The sequence below is a fragment of the Pseudorca crassidens genome, chromosome 16 (assembly GCF_039906515.1).
Source record: "Pseudorca crassidens isolate mPseCra1 chromosome 16, mPseCra1.hap1, whole genome shotgun sequence".
Taxonomy (NCBI): Eukaryota; Metazoa; Chordata; class Mammalia; order Artiodactyla; family Delphinidae; genus Pseudorca; species Pseudorca crassidens.
Genome location: NC_090311.1, coordinates 74,252,687 through 74,271,468, shown reverse-complemented (window position 1 = coordinate 74,271,468; position 18,782 = coordinate 74,252,687). Strand labels below are relative to the sequence as shown.

General features: G+C 50.8%; 1 protein-coding gene across 4 annotated transcripts in view; it reads left to right on the top strand.

The window, feature by feature from the left end:
* The window catches only part of RET (ret proto-oncogene), a 113,731-nt gene extending 100,904 nt beyond the window's left edge, over positions 1-12,827 (top strand). For all 4 annotated transcript variants that reach the window (XM_067710964.1, XM_067710965.1, XM_067710966.1 and 1 more), the window contains 8 exons: positions 804-911; positions 1,999-2,213; positions 2,297-2,419; positions 4,643-4,713; positions 6,230-6,367; positions 7,427-7,526; positions 9,233-9,380; positions 10,708-12,827. In XM_067710964.1, coding sequence (XP_067567065.1) covers positions 804-911; positions 1,999-2,213; positions 2,297-2,419; positions 4,643-4,713; positions 6,230-6,367; positions 7,427-7,526; positions 9,233-9,380; positions 10,708-10,865 — 1,061 coding nt within the window. In that variant the 3' untranslated portion in view covers positions 10,866-12,827. The remainder of the gene's footprint in view (positions 1-803; positions 912-1,998; positions 2,214-2,296; positions 2,420-4,642; positions 4,714-6,229; positions 6,368-7,426; positions 7,527-9,232; positions 9,381-10,707) is intronic.
* The last annotated feature ends 5,955 nt before the right edge of the window (positions 12,828-18,782 follow it).

Here is an 18,782-nt window from a genome sequence, read left to right as displayed (position 1 = left end):
TGGATACTTGCCCAGGCCCTCAGACTGGGGTCGCCCCTTGCCCATGAGATCCCAGGCCCTAAGGGGCACAGTGAGACTGGCCCTGGGTCACCTACATGTGGTCCAGAGAGTCCCAGTGCCCCATCTCCCAGCTGTCTTCTCATCTCCAGACAAGTCTGCACCCAGAGGAGGTGACACAGCTGGGCACTGGGCTGTGGGGCCACCGACCCAGGAGAACTGGGTCTCAGAATACCTCCACACCCAAGCTTCTGGTGGGAGCCCGAGCATGCTCTGTCCACCCTTGGGACACGCGTGCTCAGCGTGGCTGGAGGACTTCTGTGATGTCTGGCGGTCTTCACCTTTCTGCAGGGCCTCACCCGCCACTGTTGAGCGCTTGGTCAGCAGGTGTTTGGGGACAACAGGGAGTCCCTTTACCTTCCCAGAAGGGTTAACGAGGGGGTCTCTGTGCACCACTGTCTTTGAGAGGTGGTGATTGCAGGGAAATAATGCCATTTGTGCGTACAGCCCAGCCCTGGGAGGCTTTCCATGGAAAGATCCGCTCGTGTGGAAGTGTGCTTCTCGGGTTCTTACTCCCCGGAGGCACACGAGGCTGCTGGTGACTCTCCCACGGGCTGAGAGTAGCTCCAAGCAGTGGGACCCTTGCAGGCCTCGTCTGAACCTGGGTAGGATGTCTCTGAAGGGGATAATGGGTCTGTGCAGACCGCCCCCGCCCCCCCGCTGTGGGTGTCGTGACCCAGCAGGGCTGCAGAAGGGGCTAACAGAAGGGACTGCTTTGCAACCTGCTGTGTTTACGTGCATTTCAGAGAACGCCTCGGCGAGCGAGCTGCGGGACCTGCTGTCAGAGTTCAACCTCCTGACGCAGGTCAGCCACCCGCAAGTCATCAAGCTATACGGGGCCTGCAGCCAGGACGGTAAGGCCAGCCAGGGACGAGCAGCCGCCAGGCGCAGGCCAGGGGGCTCTGGGCCGCTCCATTCTGCCTCCTTCCCCTTCCCCATCCTTTCCTCCTTGGGCGCCTGTTCTCTCTCCTCCCGGAAGCAGGGGCTCTGGCTCCTGCCTGGAGCGTGCGTGTCAGTGAGAGGGCCGGAAGGGGTGCAGCAGGAGTGCTTGTGTGAGGCCTTCCCCGCAGTGTGTTCCCTCGGCCTGCCAGGGCTGCCATGAGGTCTCTGGGGACATCCTGGTTGTCAGCCCCCTGCTCCAGGCAGAGCCCCCAAGGCAGGGAGCTCCAGAAACGAGCACTGCCTCCTGGGCACGGGGAACCAGACATGCCATAAGCTCCGGGTGACCCCAACTGCAGCCCTGTGTGGCAAAGGCGTTGTCACCATCTCTCACATAAAAGCATCCTGCTCTGCTGGTTTTCCAAACCTGCTGTACCACCCAAGGGACCTCCCACTGTGTGCGTGTGTGCGTGTGTGTGTGTGTGTGTGTGTTTGGGGTGTGAGGGAGACGGGGCTGACAGGGAGAGGGCAGCAGGGACACTGGTCAGAGCCAGCAGAACTCAGGGCTGGGCCTCGGGCAGGACTGCAGCCCAGAGCTGCTGAGAGCAGACAGGAGCAGGGAGCAGGTGGCCACGGGCAGATCCAGACCCTGCCTCTGTCAGCCGTCCCCAGGCCATGCTGTGGCAGGACCGAGGATGCAGAAAGGCCTGACATTCTAGCAGCAGAGAGTGCCTCCCAGGACAGTCCTGAATGTAGTGACCGCCTGCCTGGGGCACCCAGGGAAGAGGTCACGCTCGACCACCCAGGCAGCTGGCTTTGGCATGGCCCCCGCAAGGCGGAGAGCCAGTGATGTGAGAGTGAGCTGGGGCTTAAGTCCTCAGGCTGCCAGAACGCAGGCACTTGCCCCCCAGAGCAGGGCTGGGTCTGTCTGCCCGGGTGCAGAGCCTGCCCAGGGGCCCTGCGGCCTGGCCCGTGCTCTGGGAAGCAGTTGCCCAGAGCTGGCCTGACTTCGCCTGCCCGGGGCACTGCAGGCAGCCAGCCCACAGCCCCCTCTGCCCCCAGGGCCGCTGCTCCTCATTGTGGAGTATGCCAAGTACGGCTCCCTGCGGGGCTTCCTCCGAGAGAGCCGCAAGGCGGGGCCCGGCTACGTGGGCAGCAGAGACAGCCGCAACTCCAGCTACCTGGACAACCCGGAGGAGCGGGCCCTGACCATGGGCGACCTCATCTCCTTCGCCTGGCAGATCTCGCGGGGGATGCAGTACCTGGCCGAGATGAAGGTGTGTGCCGTCCCAGCCCTGCCCTCCCCTCCGCCTGCCATGGGCCCGGGTGTCAGGGGTCCCTGCCGTTGTCTCCCTTGCAGCTCGTCCATCGGGACTTGGCAGCCAGAAATGTCCTAGTAGCCGAGGGGCGCAGGATGAAGATCTCGGATTTTGGTCTGTCCCGAGATGTTTATGAAGAGGATTCCTACGTGAAGAGGAGCAAGGTACCGGGTCCTGGGGCTCCCGGGCTGGGTGTGGGCAACCGTCAGGGTACCCACAGGGCAGGGGCAAGATTTTTATCTGGAGAAGATAAAGCAGGTTTTTAGAGTATAAATTTCCAGCCCTCATCCCTAAACCCTTCCGCAGTCCTGGGTCCCCAGAGACCCAGCTCAGGACTCAGCCCCAAGTCTGTTTCTTCTCTTCCTCAGGGCCACACGTGGTCTTGCGGAGCTGCCCACTGGGTAGTGGGGACCCTGCAGCTTCTCTTGCTTTTGATCACTATCCTTTTTGAAGGTCACCTAACACTGCAGAAATAACAACCTTCTTCTCTGCAGTTGTTCCTCTTGATTCTACAGGGCGAAGGTCACTGTTTCCTTTAGTCCTTTGCTTAGAGGAGAGAAATGAAATAAACCCAAGCTTGCTATTCATTCCTTGCAGAAGGGAATGAATCGCTTTACAGGTGGGGATTCTCCTGGGACGAGGGCCTGGGAACCCCTGCCTAAGAGAGTTTGGAAGATGCACCAGGAGGCCCTGGAGACAGGGTCTGGAGTCGCAATGTAGGGATTTCAGAAGCTTTTTCCGAGTCACTGAAACAGGTGGTCAGGGCCCCTTCTCGGGAAATCTGGTTCCCTGGCGCGGTCCAGTTCTCTGTGGCATTGGTCTTGACCCTCTAGTTCTGTTGCCCTCTCAGCCCCTCTCCTGCAGCCTCCCTGTGACAGACTGGACAGGGCCAGCTCACGGGTACCTTCAAGACACACGGCTAGCCTGGCATTCAGAACATATGCTGCTCAAAAAGAAAAACACAAAAAGTGACGGCATACACCTCAGCTTTGCTCTGAGGGTCAGGAGAAGACCTGGTGTTGCCAGGGGCCGTGAGGGTGATGTTTAATTTCTTCTGGGGTGTCTGTTGTGACAGCACATCTCAGAAGTGCTGAAGGGGAAGTGGAGAGGGGCTGCTCCCTGCCCTGTGGAGGGCGGTGGACAGAGCTTTCCTGTTGACACATAGGTCCTCAGGAAGGCCCCGTGTCATGAAGCAAGAAGCACAATGTGGCCAAGCACGTCCCCCAAGAGCACAGGCTGTAGGCAGCATTGTTAGGAACACACCCCCCCGAAACAGTCACACTTCATTAAGGATATAAATCCTAAAGAAAATTTTTTTTCATTTATTTAATTTTTATTTTTGGCTGCGCTGGGTTTTCGTTGCTGTGTGCGGGCTTTCTCCATTTGCGGCGAGTGGGGACTGCTCTTCATCGCAGCCCGTGGGCTTCTCATTGCAGTGGCTTCTCTTTTTGCGGAGCATGGGCTCTAGGTGCGTGGGCTCAGTAGCTGTGGCTCGCGGGCTCTAGAGTGCAGGCTCAGTAGTTGTGGCGCACAGGCTTCATTGCACTGCGGCATGTGGGATCTTCCCGGACCAGGCTCAATGTCCCCTGCATTGGGAGGCGGATTCCTAACCACTGCACCACCAGGAAAGCCCAAGAATACTTTTTTAAAAAAGAATTATAGTAAACGTTGCATTGAAGTCTAATGCATGCCTTTTAAAAAAAAAATTGATTTCTGCCTTAAGGCTGACCTATTTGTACTGAAAAGCTATTTCTCGAGTTGCATTAGAAAGGATTTGTTAGGTCTGACCCCAGCACCTCTGTGGTAGGGGGCACTCTTTCAGAGGATGCTGAAAGGGCCCTGGGATAAAATAAGAGGTGAAAACCAGCCCGAAGGCACACACACTGATTTCTTCCCTCAGAGCTTCTCAGAAGAGCCTTTAGTGTGTTTGTTTGCATCCGAAGTCCCCAAGATGGAAAATGCTGGATGTCAGTTTCCCAAACTCGTTCACCCTCAGAAATCAAGGGAGACGTCGCTGCATGGTATTCCTGGCCCACCCACTAGGCGGCAGCAGCCAGGGAAGCGGCCATAGTGGGACCTGGCTTGTGCTCAATATCAACTTCTTGGGTTTCTTCTCAACAGGGCTGTGGTGCGTGACAGGCACACGTTGCGTAGATGTGGGCAGGCCAGCTGACTCCCTCTGATGTCTCAGCCAAGCCTGGGAGGGCCAGGCTGGGGCTCCGGCCCCTGCGAGGCGCCAATCCTGTACCCAGGAACACTCTGGTGTCATTACTCAGCATCCCCTCAGAGCTGGAAGAGCCTGGGACGTGGCCCCCCTTCCCCCCACCCGCCGCCAGTTCCCAGGATGTCAGAGCTACGTTAATGCCTTGCTTTCACACCCTCTTTAGGGTCGGATCCCAGTCAAGTGGATGGCCATCGAGTCCCTCTTCGATCACATCTACACCACCCAGAGTGACGTGTGAGTGGGTGTTGCCTTCCCGGGAGCGGGGGAGGTTACATGTGTATAGGGCCATGCCGCCTGTCTCAGCACCTCCACTGGGGAACAGTGCTGGCCCTGAGTGCCTGCCAGCTCATGCCAACCATCCAGAGTAAACCCTCCAAGCTGCTGGGGCTTTGTGTATTCCCTCAGCAATTGGTGAGGGCCCAGGCAGTAATTCTGAAAGCTGCTTCTTTCAGAGTGTAAGGGTGGAGGGTAAGGGTGTGAGCCATAGCTGCAGACCCCCTCGCTTCCCTCCCTCTCCCCTCCCCTCTCCTCTCTGGGTGTCTCTGACACACAGGCTTAGCCAAACAGTTCCCCTCCTGTGGGCCTGAGCACAGGCTGGGCTCAAGCAGGTCCCTGGGGACTGGTCCCCGCCCATAGGCAGAGGTGGTCTTGAGTGAGTTTCTAGGCAGGTGCCCCAAACTACTCCAAGTTGGGGACCAAAACTCAGTCTTCCAGGTCCAATTACATTTTTTTTTTTTGGCTGTACGCGGGCCTCTCACTGTTGTGGCCTCTCCTGTTGCGGAGCACAGGCTCCGGACGCGCAGGCTCAGTGGCCATGGCTCACGGGCCCAGCCGGTCCGCGGCATGTGGGATCTTCCCGGACCGGGGCACGAACCCGTGTCCCCTGCATCGGCAGGTGGACTCTCAACCACTGCACCACCAGGAAAGCCCCCAATTACATTTTTGATAGTTTTCAAAAATACAACAGACTTGTTTCCAAGTGTTCTGCTCTGAACAGGCTTGCATATTTTGAATAATGTGGGCTGTGAAAAGGCAGTTCTTAGACAGTTTTAACAACTGTGTTCTGATTACAAAGTTGACCGTAAGAAAATAAGAAATGCAGGGGAAAGCAAAATGAAGAGACTAAAAGCCACTAGGATCCCACCACCCCTAAGTAACTACTGCTGGCCCTCGCAGGCGTGGCCTGGAGTTTTCTGTGGTGTGCAGGTATATGCTTTTTGTTACTGTAAGTGGGCTCATGTGATAATACTGTTTTGTGATATGATTTTGTCCCCACTTCACAGTAAATTTTCTCTCACAGTTAAGTATGTTTTCTATAGCAGTGCTTTATTTTCTTCTAAGATCTTACTAAAATTTGCAAGCACAAGAAAAGGTGAAGGAACTGTGCAGGGAGCCCTCTGCCCTGTGACCTAGGTCCCGCCTACGTTTTGACGTGCTTGCTTGGCTGCCCTGTGCCATCTCTGATGCTTCAGAGCATCACCTCAGGGGCCAGCCGTGTGCCCTTTCGGGTGAGGGGGCTGAGCTTGGGCAGCGGCGTGGCAGGGGTGGGGGCAGGGCAGGCAGATGGCTCATCCCCACCTCTATTCCCCACCCCATCTGTTAGGTCAGCACAGGCTGAAGCTGTGAGCACTTGGGCCTCTCTCTGTACTGGGGACTCGGGGTCAGACGCTGCTGGGGGGATGAGTGTCTGGTGCACAGAGGGCACTGCAGACCCAGTGCAACCACTCACTGGTCCTCTTGTTCCCTGCAGGTGGTCCTTCGGTGTCCTGCTGTGGGAGATTGTGACCCTGGGGGGCAACCCCTACCCTGGGATTCCTCCAGAGCGGCTCTTCAACCTTCTGAAGACAGGCTACCGGATGGAGAGGCCAGACAACTGCAGCGAGGAGATGTGAGCAGGCTTTGCTCCGGCCCAGCCTTCCTCAGACACAGACACACCGGACTTTGATGGGGATGAGACACATGCACTCATTCCTTCCCGCTCCTGGGCAGCCCTGGGTGCCAGCCCAGGGCGAGCTCGGTGGCGGGTAGTGACAGGCAGGGCATGACGGGGAAGAAGTCAGAGAACCACCCTTGGGTGTGACGGCAGATGCTGGGGACCCTTGACTCCACTGGGGGCTGGGTCGGCCTCCTGGAGGGACTTACAGGGGTGAGGGGGGGGAGCAGGACCTGGGGAAAGGTGGTGGAAGGATGAGAGGGTGCTTCAGACCGAGGGATCAGCTTGAGCCAGAAGCCAGAGACCTGTCCCAGGATGCTTGGAGAGGGGTGGGTAATTCAGAATGGCCCCAAGGGCACATACAGGGGAGCACACAAGTGGCGGCACAAAGGCAGGCAAGGAGTGGGCAGGGGGAGCCTGGACTCTAGCCCTAGGGCACCGGAATCTTCTCATCTGATGGTGGTTCCATCAGACGATTCTCAGAGGACAGGTTGAGAACACATGAGAAGGGGTCATATGCAGGCACAGAGACACTGGTCCATTCATTCTATGAAGTCTGTTATGCGCCTGCCACGTGCTTGGCTCGAGGCTAGATGGGGGAGCGCAAGGGTGAGTAGGTTCCACCTCCCTGGACGGCCTGGGCTGGCAGGCAGGGGCCCAGCGCACACCCACACAGTAGCTCTGGAAGCCCTGCAACCAGGCCAGGGCCCCAGGGGAGGGAGGAAGGTACAAGTCAGAGTGTGATTGGCAGGTGTTTGTGTTCATACCCGGTTCGTCCTTCATAAGAGTTTTAACGACCAGCATTTCTGCCTTAGCCATCATAGCGCCAGGCGCTGTGAGCCCCTGCTGACCCTTCAAACTCTGGCCCACCTCAGAGAAGGATGTCAGTGACACAAAAACAGCTTTGAGGTTCAGGAACAGAGCCCGCGGGGCCCAGGGCACTGTACTGAGTTTGGTGGCCATGACCGGGCAGTCCTTGCTGGATCGTCACCGCCCACCTGTGTGTCCCATCAGGTACAGTCTGATGCTGCAGTGCTGGAAGGAGGAGCCAGACAAGAGGCCAGTGTTCGCTGACATCAGCAAAGACCTGGATAAGATGATGGTTAAGAGCAGAGTGAGTACCCCGAGACGATTCCTGGTGCCAGCTTCCCGTGGGCCTCCCGCCCTCCGGTCAGTGGAGTTCCCAGCGCGGAAGGCAGAGCGAGGCTGCCTGGAGGGAGTTGGTCGTGCTGCCCCCAGGGGGAGCCAGCGACTGAACCCTTGTCCTTAATCCAGGCCTTTTGGGCTTCTTTTAAATCAGGAAGAAACCAAGATTTTTACCTTGACCCTTAGGAAGGAAAATTTCCTTCCTTAGGAAGGAAAATATTCCAAAGCCAAACAGAATCATTTTCAATAACAGAACATGAGGAAGTAGAGTTGAAATGACTGTGTCCTAAATTCATATGCTGTCAGGGGCCCGGCTGGGGGTGGGAAGTGACTAGAGACCAGCAGAGACTGTGACAGACAGGAGCCCACCAGCTGCCCCTGAAAGGCCCCTCACTGTGGACACTTGTAACCTGTATGAACATGAGTGCCGGCATGCCAGGTCTTCTGAATTTTAAGGGATATTTATTTTGTTTCCCAGTTTTTTTGTTTTTTTGTTTGTTTGCGGTATGCGGGCCTCTCACTGTTGTGGCCTCTCCCGTTGCAGAGCACAGGCTCCGGACGCGCAGGCTCAGTGGCCATGGCTCACGGGCTCAGCCGCTCTGCGGCATGTGGGATCTTCCCAGGCCGGGGCACGAACCCATGTCCCCTGCATCGGCAGGCGGACTCTCAACCACTGCGCCACCAGGAAAGCCCTGTTTCCCAGTTTTTAATAGCCACTCATTTAAAGTTCCAAAACCTCTGTGTGGGCCAAACAGTCATATCCGTGTGCCTCCAAATTTACAACTCCAGGTGACTGAGGAAGTCAACAAAGTTTCCACTAACATTGATTAAGCAATTGCTGACTCCCATGTTCTGTGTTAGATGCTGGGCACGCAAGTAAACAAAACAGGCACAGACCTTGCCATCGTGGTTTTGTCCTTCCATTGACACATTTACTAAAAGTTATTTCTTCAGAGCAAGATGCATGGACTCGGCCACTTGTAATAAAACTCAGCATCAGAGCATCAGTGTACCGTTTGGGTGAACCCTGTGAGTGCAGGGTTGTCCCAAACAAAGGCGATAGCTGATGCCAAGAGATGGCCTTCTTAGAACAGTGCCGAGAACCAGCCAGCAAAACGCTGGAACCATTCTTTACACGTTTAACCAGGGAAGTGGAAATAGCGGGTATTCAAGAATCGTCATGCTTGGGAGCTGAAGCCTATCTATAGCAGTGTCCTCTGCAAAACCCACATCAGTGCCTCAGATTTCTGAGTCCTGACATGATGTTCGAGATGCTTGGAGGGAAGCCGGAGAGTGCTTCTTGGCATTCCTGCAATGAGTCATGGAACTGCAGCGAGCTCTCTCAGAGCCCTGGGTTTTGTAAACAGGCTGATTCTGCAGTGCTGGGCCTGGTGCCCCAGTGCTGCAGAGAGAGAACGAGGACAGTGAGGGAGCACATTTGTGCCCCCAAGGAGGTGATTTTCGAAGGGGGAGCGATGAGGACCATGGAGCAGGGCCAGGCGAGGCAGGGGCTGGAGGAGCTCAGTGCTGGCACCCTGGCGAGGGGCTCCGGTCTCACAAGAGGCCAGTAGGCATGGGGTGGGACTCTGCTGGGGCTTCTGCTCTTGGGCAGGGAGTGGCGGGCGTGTCCAGTAGTGGCCTGCGCCGGGGTGACCAGCCCTCTCTCCCTTCCAGGACTACTTGGACCTGGCCGCGTCCACCCCATCTGATTCCCTGCTGTACGACGACGGCCTGTCGGAGGAGGAGATGCCCCTGGTGGACTGTAATAACGCTCCCCTCCCTCGAACCCTCCCCTCCACGTGGATTGAAAACAAACTCTATGGTAGAATTTCACATGCATTTACTAGATTCTAGCCACGTTGTTCCTCTCTGCACTGTCCTTACTCTCTGTAATGCTTTTTAAGAGTGTTTCTGGTCTGAATGAAGCCAAAGTCTGCTCTGAACCTTTTTGTTTGTAACTGTCTGACTTTGCATCCGTTTACATTCAGGCATTTTTACTATTATGTTTTTTTAAAAGGATGTGAAAATATGTGTAATTACCACACTGCCCAGCAACTTAGGACGATAGAGAAGAAAGAGAGCAGGGCAGAACTCTCAGGGGATATTGAGAAAATGATGACTAAGTCATTTCCTGGGTGGGTATCAAGTCATAGTACTTCTAATTTAACTACTGGGATAAATTTACCTGATCCGGGGAGGCATTTAATTTAGAAAGGAGGAGCCAGCACCACTCTGCCTGCACTAAGAGCACAGCCAGTGGCCGCTCCCCCAGACCCTGCCTGGGTGGAAGGCAGCTCTTGGAGGCCACCTGGTGCTGGAGACCACAATGGCGGGGGGAGGGGAATGGGAGGACACACGCAGACTGCTGTTTTCACATCCTTTGCGTTACAAACTGTCATGACAGTTGTCACTTATGAAGTCAGTGCAAAAAGCTGGAGCAAAATGCTTTTTGAAAGAACGTAGTCTGTGGTGCTGTGGTCTTGCAATGGACAGTAAATATGGTTCTTGCCAAAACTCCTTCTTTTGTCTTCGATTCAGTACTTGAAATTTTTTCCTGTTTCCTAACTTCATCATGGATTGTTTTGAAATCTTGGGAGTTTCAGGCATTTTTCTGCCGAGATTGTTCCTTTTGCATGCCTCCTGGGTCACTGATTCCTTACTGGCTAGTGCTGCTTGCCATTTGTCCTGTCGACGCTGTGGGGCTCGCCTGCGTGCACCCTTGGTTTGGAAGATTCTCCTCCGTGGTAGGCTGGGATGGAAGACAAGTAGGCTCCTTTACGTTAGAGAACTTTTTATAGAAAGTTTCCTGCTGCAGTAAGCCATGTAGTACAGCAAGGTGCTGATGCCTCATGCTGCCTTAGAAAAAGAGTTAAACAGGTCAACAAGTATTTATCAGATTTGAGAGTCTGAAGCTTATAAAAGTCCAAATTGGTAGTTTCTGGTAAGCTGCAGTTACCAGAGAGCACGTGATGTTTCCGCCCAGATGTTACCCATGTTTTGGAAACCTGGAGCACGAAACTCTGCAGGCAGTTGGCCCAGAAACCAGAAGTTTGGTTTGAACCTCAAAGGGAGTTTTGCCAAGGCCTTACTGTCTGCACGTGGAGTTTGGGTTCTTCAGTGCAGAACAAATGATCTGTTTTCATTTTTAGGCATGTCAGACCCGAACTGGCCTGAAGAGAGTCCTGTACCACTCACGAGAGCCGATGGCACCAACACTGGGTGTCCAAGATATGCAAATGATAGTGTATATGCTAACTGGATGGTTTCACCCTCCGCGGCACAATTAATGGACACGTTTGATAGTTAACAGTTCTTTGTGAAAGGTAATGGACTCACAGGGGAAGAAACATACCGAGAACAGAGAGTCTGCTGGCCCCTCCTTGCACATTTCACACTGGCTGGTGATTTTCCCTCCCAGCAGACTTAGCGCTCTGGACCAGTGTTCTGAGTCCAGCATGTAGGTGTCCCTTCCTCTTCAGTCCACGGCAGCACCCAGCGCTGGTCTGGGTTCAGCAGTGAGCGCCACATACTCCGTGCTCACACGTGTGGGTCCCTCACGCACTCTCCGAACTGTTTGATTTTTCCGGTTGCCGCCAAACGAGGCCACACGATTTAAACATGAAGCACACACACCAAAAAGGCAGCAGGAAAAAAAAACTGGCCCAGACGACCTGTCCTTGTTCAGAATGAGAGCCCGGCCAGGCCTCATAGGGTTGTCAAAGCCCAGCCAGGGCTGGAGAGGGAGAGGGGACCTCGGGACAGGCCTCGGCTCAGCCTTCGAGATCCTGAGAATGTTTTTTTTTTTTTAAATCGTGGAACCTTTTCTTAGGGAGACATTTGATTTTTATCATGATTAAAATGATTCTTAGATTTAGCACAGTGGAGAGACATGATGCCGCATTTGCTGTGTAGGTAGGTGGTGTGAGGGGAGAGGGCTCCCAGGACACAGTTGTTCCCATCGCTGAGTAATCACTAACCCCCTGACGAGAAGTGTGTGGAGGAGTGGGGCCGTTGAGTGGAGTGGCCTCATGTCCAAGGACTGCTGACCGCAGAGACTTGTGGTGAATCCCTGCACCCCACAGCCTTCAGCGTCCCCCCGTCCAGTGCTGAAAAGTGGCGGAGGCTCATCTCACACGTTAGTGGGGTGGAACTTGTGCCCAGTTTCAAAGGGACAGTTCAGCTAGTTAGGTTAGAAGTAGCATCGACAGTGACACCTCTGATTACGATTCTGATGGAAAAGACAGTGTTTTGGCTCTTATAGAGCTTGTGTGAAAAGGTACATGTGTCCACTCTTCCTGTGTTTGTAACATAATGCTGCTATGGGAAGACCTTTTTGTTTTTTAGGTTCTGACCGTGACTCGTAAGCTTCTTGTCATTCTTCACTGCTTGTTTGTGGTCACAGACACTCAGCACTCCTCCCATCCTGCCGGGGTGGCTTTCAGGAAGTCCCGGCAGCTCTTCTTTCTGTCCCAGCGCTGTCACTTTGCAGGAGAGGGTCAGTTACCAAAACACTGCCTGGGCTTCATACTTAAACCACTGTGAAAGGACTTAATGTCGTCTCATTAAAATACTGGATTTTATAACCATTTCACGAAAGCAGTAAAATTATGGCATTTTTGTGGCCAGGAAGGCTTGGATGAGTATGTGGAGGAGCTGTGTGTGTGTGTGTGTGTGTGTGTGTGTGTGTGTGTGTGCGCGCGCGCATGCCCATGTGTGTGCACACACCCAGGAAGAGCGCTGGAGAAACACTTAACTGCAGATGCATTGCGGCTTTAGTTTGGGCCGTTGTTCAGACACGCTGTGTGATACGTTCTTTTACAAATATCTAGTTGTGGTAAATTTTGGGGTTTCAGCTGTGCTTAATGATAATCTTGTTAAATGCAGAAGTGGGGATAAACTTTCTCAAGTTATTAAGAATGCCTACTCAGTGTGAGTGGGTGCAGCAGGTTGTCCTCGGCAGGGTGAGAACTCCAGGTCTAACTGGCTGACCCAGTGATGGGGAATTAACCCTTGATTCATAATCTAATTGTCTATTCCTAAGTTATAAAGGTACTCATACTTATTAGCCCTATCAGACAGAGTTTTCATATGCATATACGCAGAGATGACTAACTATTAAGCATTACTGAGTATTAAGTAGCAATCTGTCCGTTATTAAAATTTGTTAAATCTATTTATGAAAGGTTATTAAACCATACCATGTTAATTTGCTTTTGTAATCAAGGTGACTAAGAAAATAATCTCAGTTATGTAAATAAAATCGTGTATCTTAAAATGTGTAAACTTCTTTTCTCTTTTTAACTTCCTGGTTGGGTTTCTGATTTTGAAGTTTCAGTGTAAGGAGTAAGGCGTCACAAGGGAATCTGTTGTGGTGACCACCGGGGAAGTGATACTGATTGAAGGACTAGGAGGTTCTTGGTGATACTGTTGACTTGTCTTGCATAATATGTACACGAACAGCCACATTTATAGTCATTGTTAAAACTCAGCTCATCCTGCTATTCAAGGAATTCCTTCCTTTAGGTTTCCTTCCTAAAATAGAGCAGCAGCCAGTGTCGAGTTCAGGTATTCTCTAGCAATTTGCTGACTGCTTATTTCTTGAAGCTGGAGTTGGACAGTTGTGGGAGAGAATGTAAAATGCATAGACGTGACCGAAGGTCCATGAGAGGAAAAATTTTGACCCGAACCACTATGAAACTTAAAATACTAAATGCTTCTGTTTATGTCTTCCTGTCGGGCTGTGTAGGAATGGTATGAGCTCCTCCTCAAAAACCTGGCAAGGAGCAGGTGGGTCAATAGGGAAACGTGAGTCGTTACCAGCATAAATCTGATTTGTGGTTGCCTGGTGCATTGGGTGCTGAGGGCCTGTGTCCTGTCCTGGGTGCACATGTGCACACACAGTCACGTGCCCACATCACCCAGGGGCTGCCCCAGGCCCGCGGTGCCACAGCTCCCGCCCTCAGCACCTGCATCTGTTCTCAGTTTCCTCCTTCAACCTGGACCACAGGGACAGGAAATAAACGTAATTTCTAGGGTCAGTTATTTGCTACAGCCTTTGCCTCTGAATGTTTAGAAACCATGTTGAAAAAAGCTTATACTAAAATACTAAAAACCCCTTTTTCAAGAGCAGAGAACTTCCATTAGGGGAGTGTGTGTGTGTGTGTGTGTGTGTGTGTGTGTGGTTTATTTTTCTGAAAAAGCACGTTCTCCACCAACCTCCACAAAGGATGGCATGAGGCCAGCTTATTTGGGTGGAAATGTAGTTTGAATATAATGTCTGAGAACAGGTCTTGGACAAATACTTAACGCATAAGAGAAAATTCAAAGGGAAAGCATAATTTCCCCCACTATAAATAGAGCATTTTCCCAGGCAGAGGAGCAAATGGTTTCCTCTCCTCCTTCGAAAATGTTAACATGTAGGATATTTGGATGGTGGTATTTAGGGTGGTTCTAGAAAGTGCCTAAGAAATCCTTATCTCCGTGGCCCTGGAAAAGATGTAGTAATAGTGGGCCCCAAGGGCACATGCAGCGGTTAGGGCACACCTTCTCTTTAGCGTGAACTTGCATGTGGTGCTTATCCTCTGGGTGGGCCTGTACATCCAGAAAACACCCTCCACTGAGGCTGCCTGCCCCGCCCCGCCCCTGCTCCATGGCAGCAACCTTGGTAGCCTTATTCCGAACATTGTAGGGACTTCCCTGGCTGTCCAGTGATTAGAACATTGAGCTTCCACTGCAAAGAGCGCGGATTTGATCCCTGGTTGGGGAATTAAGATCCAACACGCCACGCCGCGCGGCCAAAAAAAGAAAAAAGAACTTTGTAGAGTCTCCCACCTCTTTAGGGAACTGAGATTGACGTGAATGATTCTTGGCTGAGATCATGAGAAACCAGAACCTGTATGTAGAGAGTTTTTCAATGTGGGACGCATTGCTGTGCCTGCAGCTGAGGCTGGATGGGTGACTGGGTGACAGCTGGGAGAATAAGCTTCACACCCAGAGTTAAAGAGGCACGTGTGTGAACACTTGAAAGAAATCCCGGTTAATCTGTGCAACTCAGGCTTTTATTGCTGTGTCAAATGGCAAGGTATTTTTGCAGATGTTTCTGGTATGTGCTAAACCACAGGGCCTGGCCAACAGAGATCTCTCAGGGGAGCTGTGACAGGGAGGCCGTCTTGCTGTGGCAGCTTCAGGGACATCAGTGTCACGGGGAACTGGGCTAGGCAGTGTGGAGGGAGCCGTGACCAGAGACCATGCCAATCACTGTGACTTCAGGACTTGGGTTCCACATCAGGAGAGACCATAATCCTGCATCCTCTCAGATGACACTGAGCAATCCAAGTTCAAAATTGGCGTGGGCAGGCACGGTAAGGAAAGTACATTCTAAAACTAAGGGGAAAAAATCATTTTTCGAGAAAGAAACCATTTTGATATTTCATACACAGACTGTATTTACCACGCAGACTGTCAGTTTCTTGAATAAAAGTTCAAAGTTCATTTTTCGTGTCCCTATTTATTGATGTCAGTTTTGTCAACGGTACTCTTTGGCTGCACTTGTTTCTCACCTGTAGTCCAGTCCTTTTCTGCACTTGTCATTTCCCCACAGAGGAAAGTCATTGCTGTGGGTTGGGAAGAAGGAGGAACGTTAAGGCTGCCTTTTGCTACCTGACTTTGTTTGGAGGACTGCAGGTAGCCCACGCATGCCTGTGTCACAGCCTCTGTCCTCGGAGTTTCCTGTCAACCAGAGCATGTGCCTTGCTCCATATTTTCTACCTTTTTTCTGGGAGTTTTAAAGAGCTTGAAAATCTTCCTTGAGGCTTTGTGGCCACAGGGCTTGAGAGGCCATAGCTCTTGGATTGCTCAAAACTCCAGGGTAAAGGGGTTGAGGGACTTCATGAATATATAGAAAGAAAGGTAAGATAATAGGAAACAATTTTTAAGGACCGGAAGGACACAGACGCGGGAAGGATTCCGGTGCCTCACGGGATAGTCACTGAAAGAAGTTACAAGAAGTGTTGCGGCAGAAAATTCTTCTGTTTGGCTGCAGCTTGTGGGATGTTGGTTCCCCAACCAGGGATCGAACCCGTGCCCCCTGCAGTGGAAGCTCGGAGTCCTAAGCACTGGACTGCCGGGGAAGTCCCCAAAAGTTGTATTTTTTAAGAGAGGTAAATTACCTAATAATCTTTAGCTTTGCAGAAATAAGTAAGACCACCTGAAGGAGAAGGAGCAGGAGCTATTTATTTTGAACTTAACTACAGCAAGGGGAGAGGCCACCATCACTTGCTTTTGGCAGAGACTCAAAGGCAGGCAGAGGAGTGGGAAAGCTTTACAGGAAAAAAAAATAGTGGGGAGGCTTCCGGTGTACTGTGATTGGAGGCTGTTTACATGGGGAGACTGGAGGCAGCTAACTAGGAACAGAGCGTCTTGTGATCACTTGGAGAATATATTTGGTTTTCTCTCGTTGGTTTCAAGTTGGAAATTGGGACCAAAAAAATGGGGACTCTGGCAGTCATTGACTAAACTCTGACCGTTCTGGGCTAGTTACTGCAGAGGGTGTGGGTCAGAGTTCGTGGGTCAGAGATCTTCGGTTATATGTGGTCTGGCCACTGTCTGTCCGCATGTTCAGTCTCTCAGTTCCCCCCTTTCGGTAATTTTCTTGCTTGTAGGTTGATGAATTCAGGTAAGCTTAGAAGTCCAGATCTTCACCACTTAGAAACTGATTGTTCAGTCATCTCCGTGGTTAACTGTACTGTGAGGTATTCTTGACCTTTCTGTTGTTGTATCATGGTGATCATCTGACGAGAAAGTGGCTGTGCAGAAGCATTTGAGACCTGGATAGAATGCAGTGGATCAGCATCATGACCACTAGGACAAAAACAAGAACAGTTAATAACCCCTGTAAGATGCTTTGAACCAAGAACCCCAGTCCAAGCCAAGAATAAATCCCATATAGACCATGAGGATCAAATTTAGAGAGCCCAGTAGCTTTGCCTTAAGGCATTGGATGGTCTGTCCCAGCTTCCCTGTTTCATTGATCCAAGTGTGGTATTAGGAATGGTACAGATCATGACTAACGAACAAGAAATCTAGAGCAATGCACCTGTCCATCCCTACTTGTGCCAACAAGATGGGACTGATCTGTGTTCCATCTACGGAAGAGGTGGTACCGCTAATGACTTCTGCCAGAGTTAGTGATAAGTTTCTTACAATCCTATATGCATGATTCCTACCAATGGGAACACTGCTCTAATTGTTCACATAAATAGTAAGTAATTCCCCCAGGTAGAGTGCTAAATAATCAAGGTGACTGTTTTGGAGCTCGGATTTTTCAGCCTTGGTAATTTACAGACTTATACAGACAAGACTTGTACAGACAAGTCCTGGAATATTATTCCTAACGTGCATGAGATGTTAGTCTGAAGCAAACAGGACCAGGCATCCTGACCACAAAAGATGTAATATCTGGTAGGGATACGTGGAGATCTAGGAAAGAAGTTGTTCGTGACAGAAGGCTGGAACCAGGTCTTACATGAGTTGTGTTACATGTTTAGATCTCTGTTGGTCTCTTACAGGTGGCAAACATTTGACTCATCACCCTATGGAAGTTATTGAATCCGAATTTAGAATTACCTAAGGTCTGGTCAATAGATTGTAATAATTGTTTCTTTTTCTGGGAAAGCAGAAAATTCACAGGTTAACTTGTTTAAGGTTGTTTTCCATGTTGCTGCAAATGGAGCTGCCAACAGCTGTAATTCCTTATTGCCTCCCTTAATGAGATGATAACTTCCTTGTGGTTTTCATCATGGGGTTCTGGGGATGGAGAGTAGATTCAGCAGTCAGTTTAAGATCTAGGGCACTGGCTACTGCTTGGGATAATCTAACAATGGCATTTAGAATTAGTATGCTCTGACCTAACCATTGTAATAAAGAGAAAAAACAAGAGAGGAAAAGGTCCATTATTGATGAATGACAACCAGGGATCTATAGAAAATGACAAGAAGAATAAGCAAGCAAATAAAAAAAACAAAACAAGAATTAGGGTCTTGATCCGACATCTTGGGCAGAAGTTGTCCACTGTCCTCGATCATCTGTTGTTCTAAAGGTCTTGAGTCAGCTGTCTGCTTCTGAAGATCAGCTGCTTTTAGAGGGTCTCAGAATCCTCAGTTTGAGGTCCCCTATGGGAATAGCCCTCCAATTGTGTGGAATTCCAGATTGCTTCCTAGTTGTGAAAGGGGAACCCAAGGATTGACGCCCTAAAGTTTCACTGCTGTAACATATTCCCTCCCCAGGTGAAGGCAAAAGGGTATTGACTGTCATTATTCAGCCTTAAAAAGGAATGAAATTCTGACATGTGCTACGACATGGATGAAGCTTGAAAACATCATGCTAAGTGAAATAAGACAGACACAAAGAGAAAAGCCCTAGATTATTCCACTTATATGAAGTACTTAGAAAAGTCAAATTCATAGAGACAGAAAGTCAAATGGTCGTTGCCAGGCGCTGGGGGAAGGGAAAGTGGGAATTTAATGTTTAATTGGTACAGAGTTTCAGTTTGGGGTGATGAGAAAGTTCTAGAGATAGTGGTGATGGTTGCATAACGATGGGAATGAACTTAATGCCACTGAACTGTATACTTAAAAATGGATAAAATTGTAAATCTTATGTGTATTTTACTATACACACACAAAGAAAACTATTGATTGTCTTGTTCTAGAAGCACACGGAAAAAGCTGAGCTAAGATTCACTACAGCAAGTGGCCTGCAGGATGGTATTTGAATTAGGAAATGAGGAATAACAATTTCGTTGATGGCCCTGCGGTCTTAAACCTGACCACGGGTTTCTTTACTGCCAGGATGGGCATATTAAAAGGGTGGGGTTTGAGAAGACCTTTGGAGCTAAGGCTTTCAACTATCTGTTTGATCCCTTACTATGCTTATGGCTTCAAGGGATATTGGGGAAGCTTAGGTAATGGTTTGGTAAGATCTATATGAACTTTAGTAGGTTCTGCTCCAATTATTTTTCCGTATCAGTGGAAATTTGAGCCCATAGAGTGTCAGGTTCGGTTTCAATACTTGTCTGGGGTATGCATTAAATATAAGAGAGAAGGCAAAGGTATATCCAGAACAGAATCAACTTGCTTATGAGTAGAGGAGTCCTCTGGAATCTCACAAATAGTCCCAGATACTCTGGTGTATATTTAATATTGCAAAGTAAGTCTCTCCCTGTTAA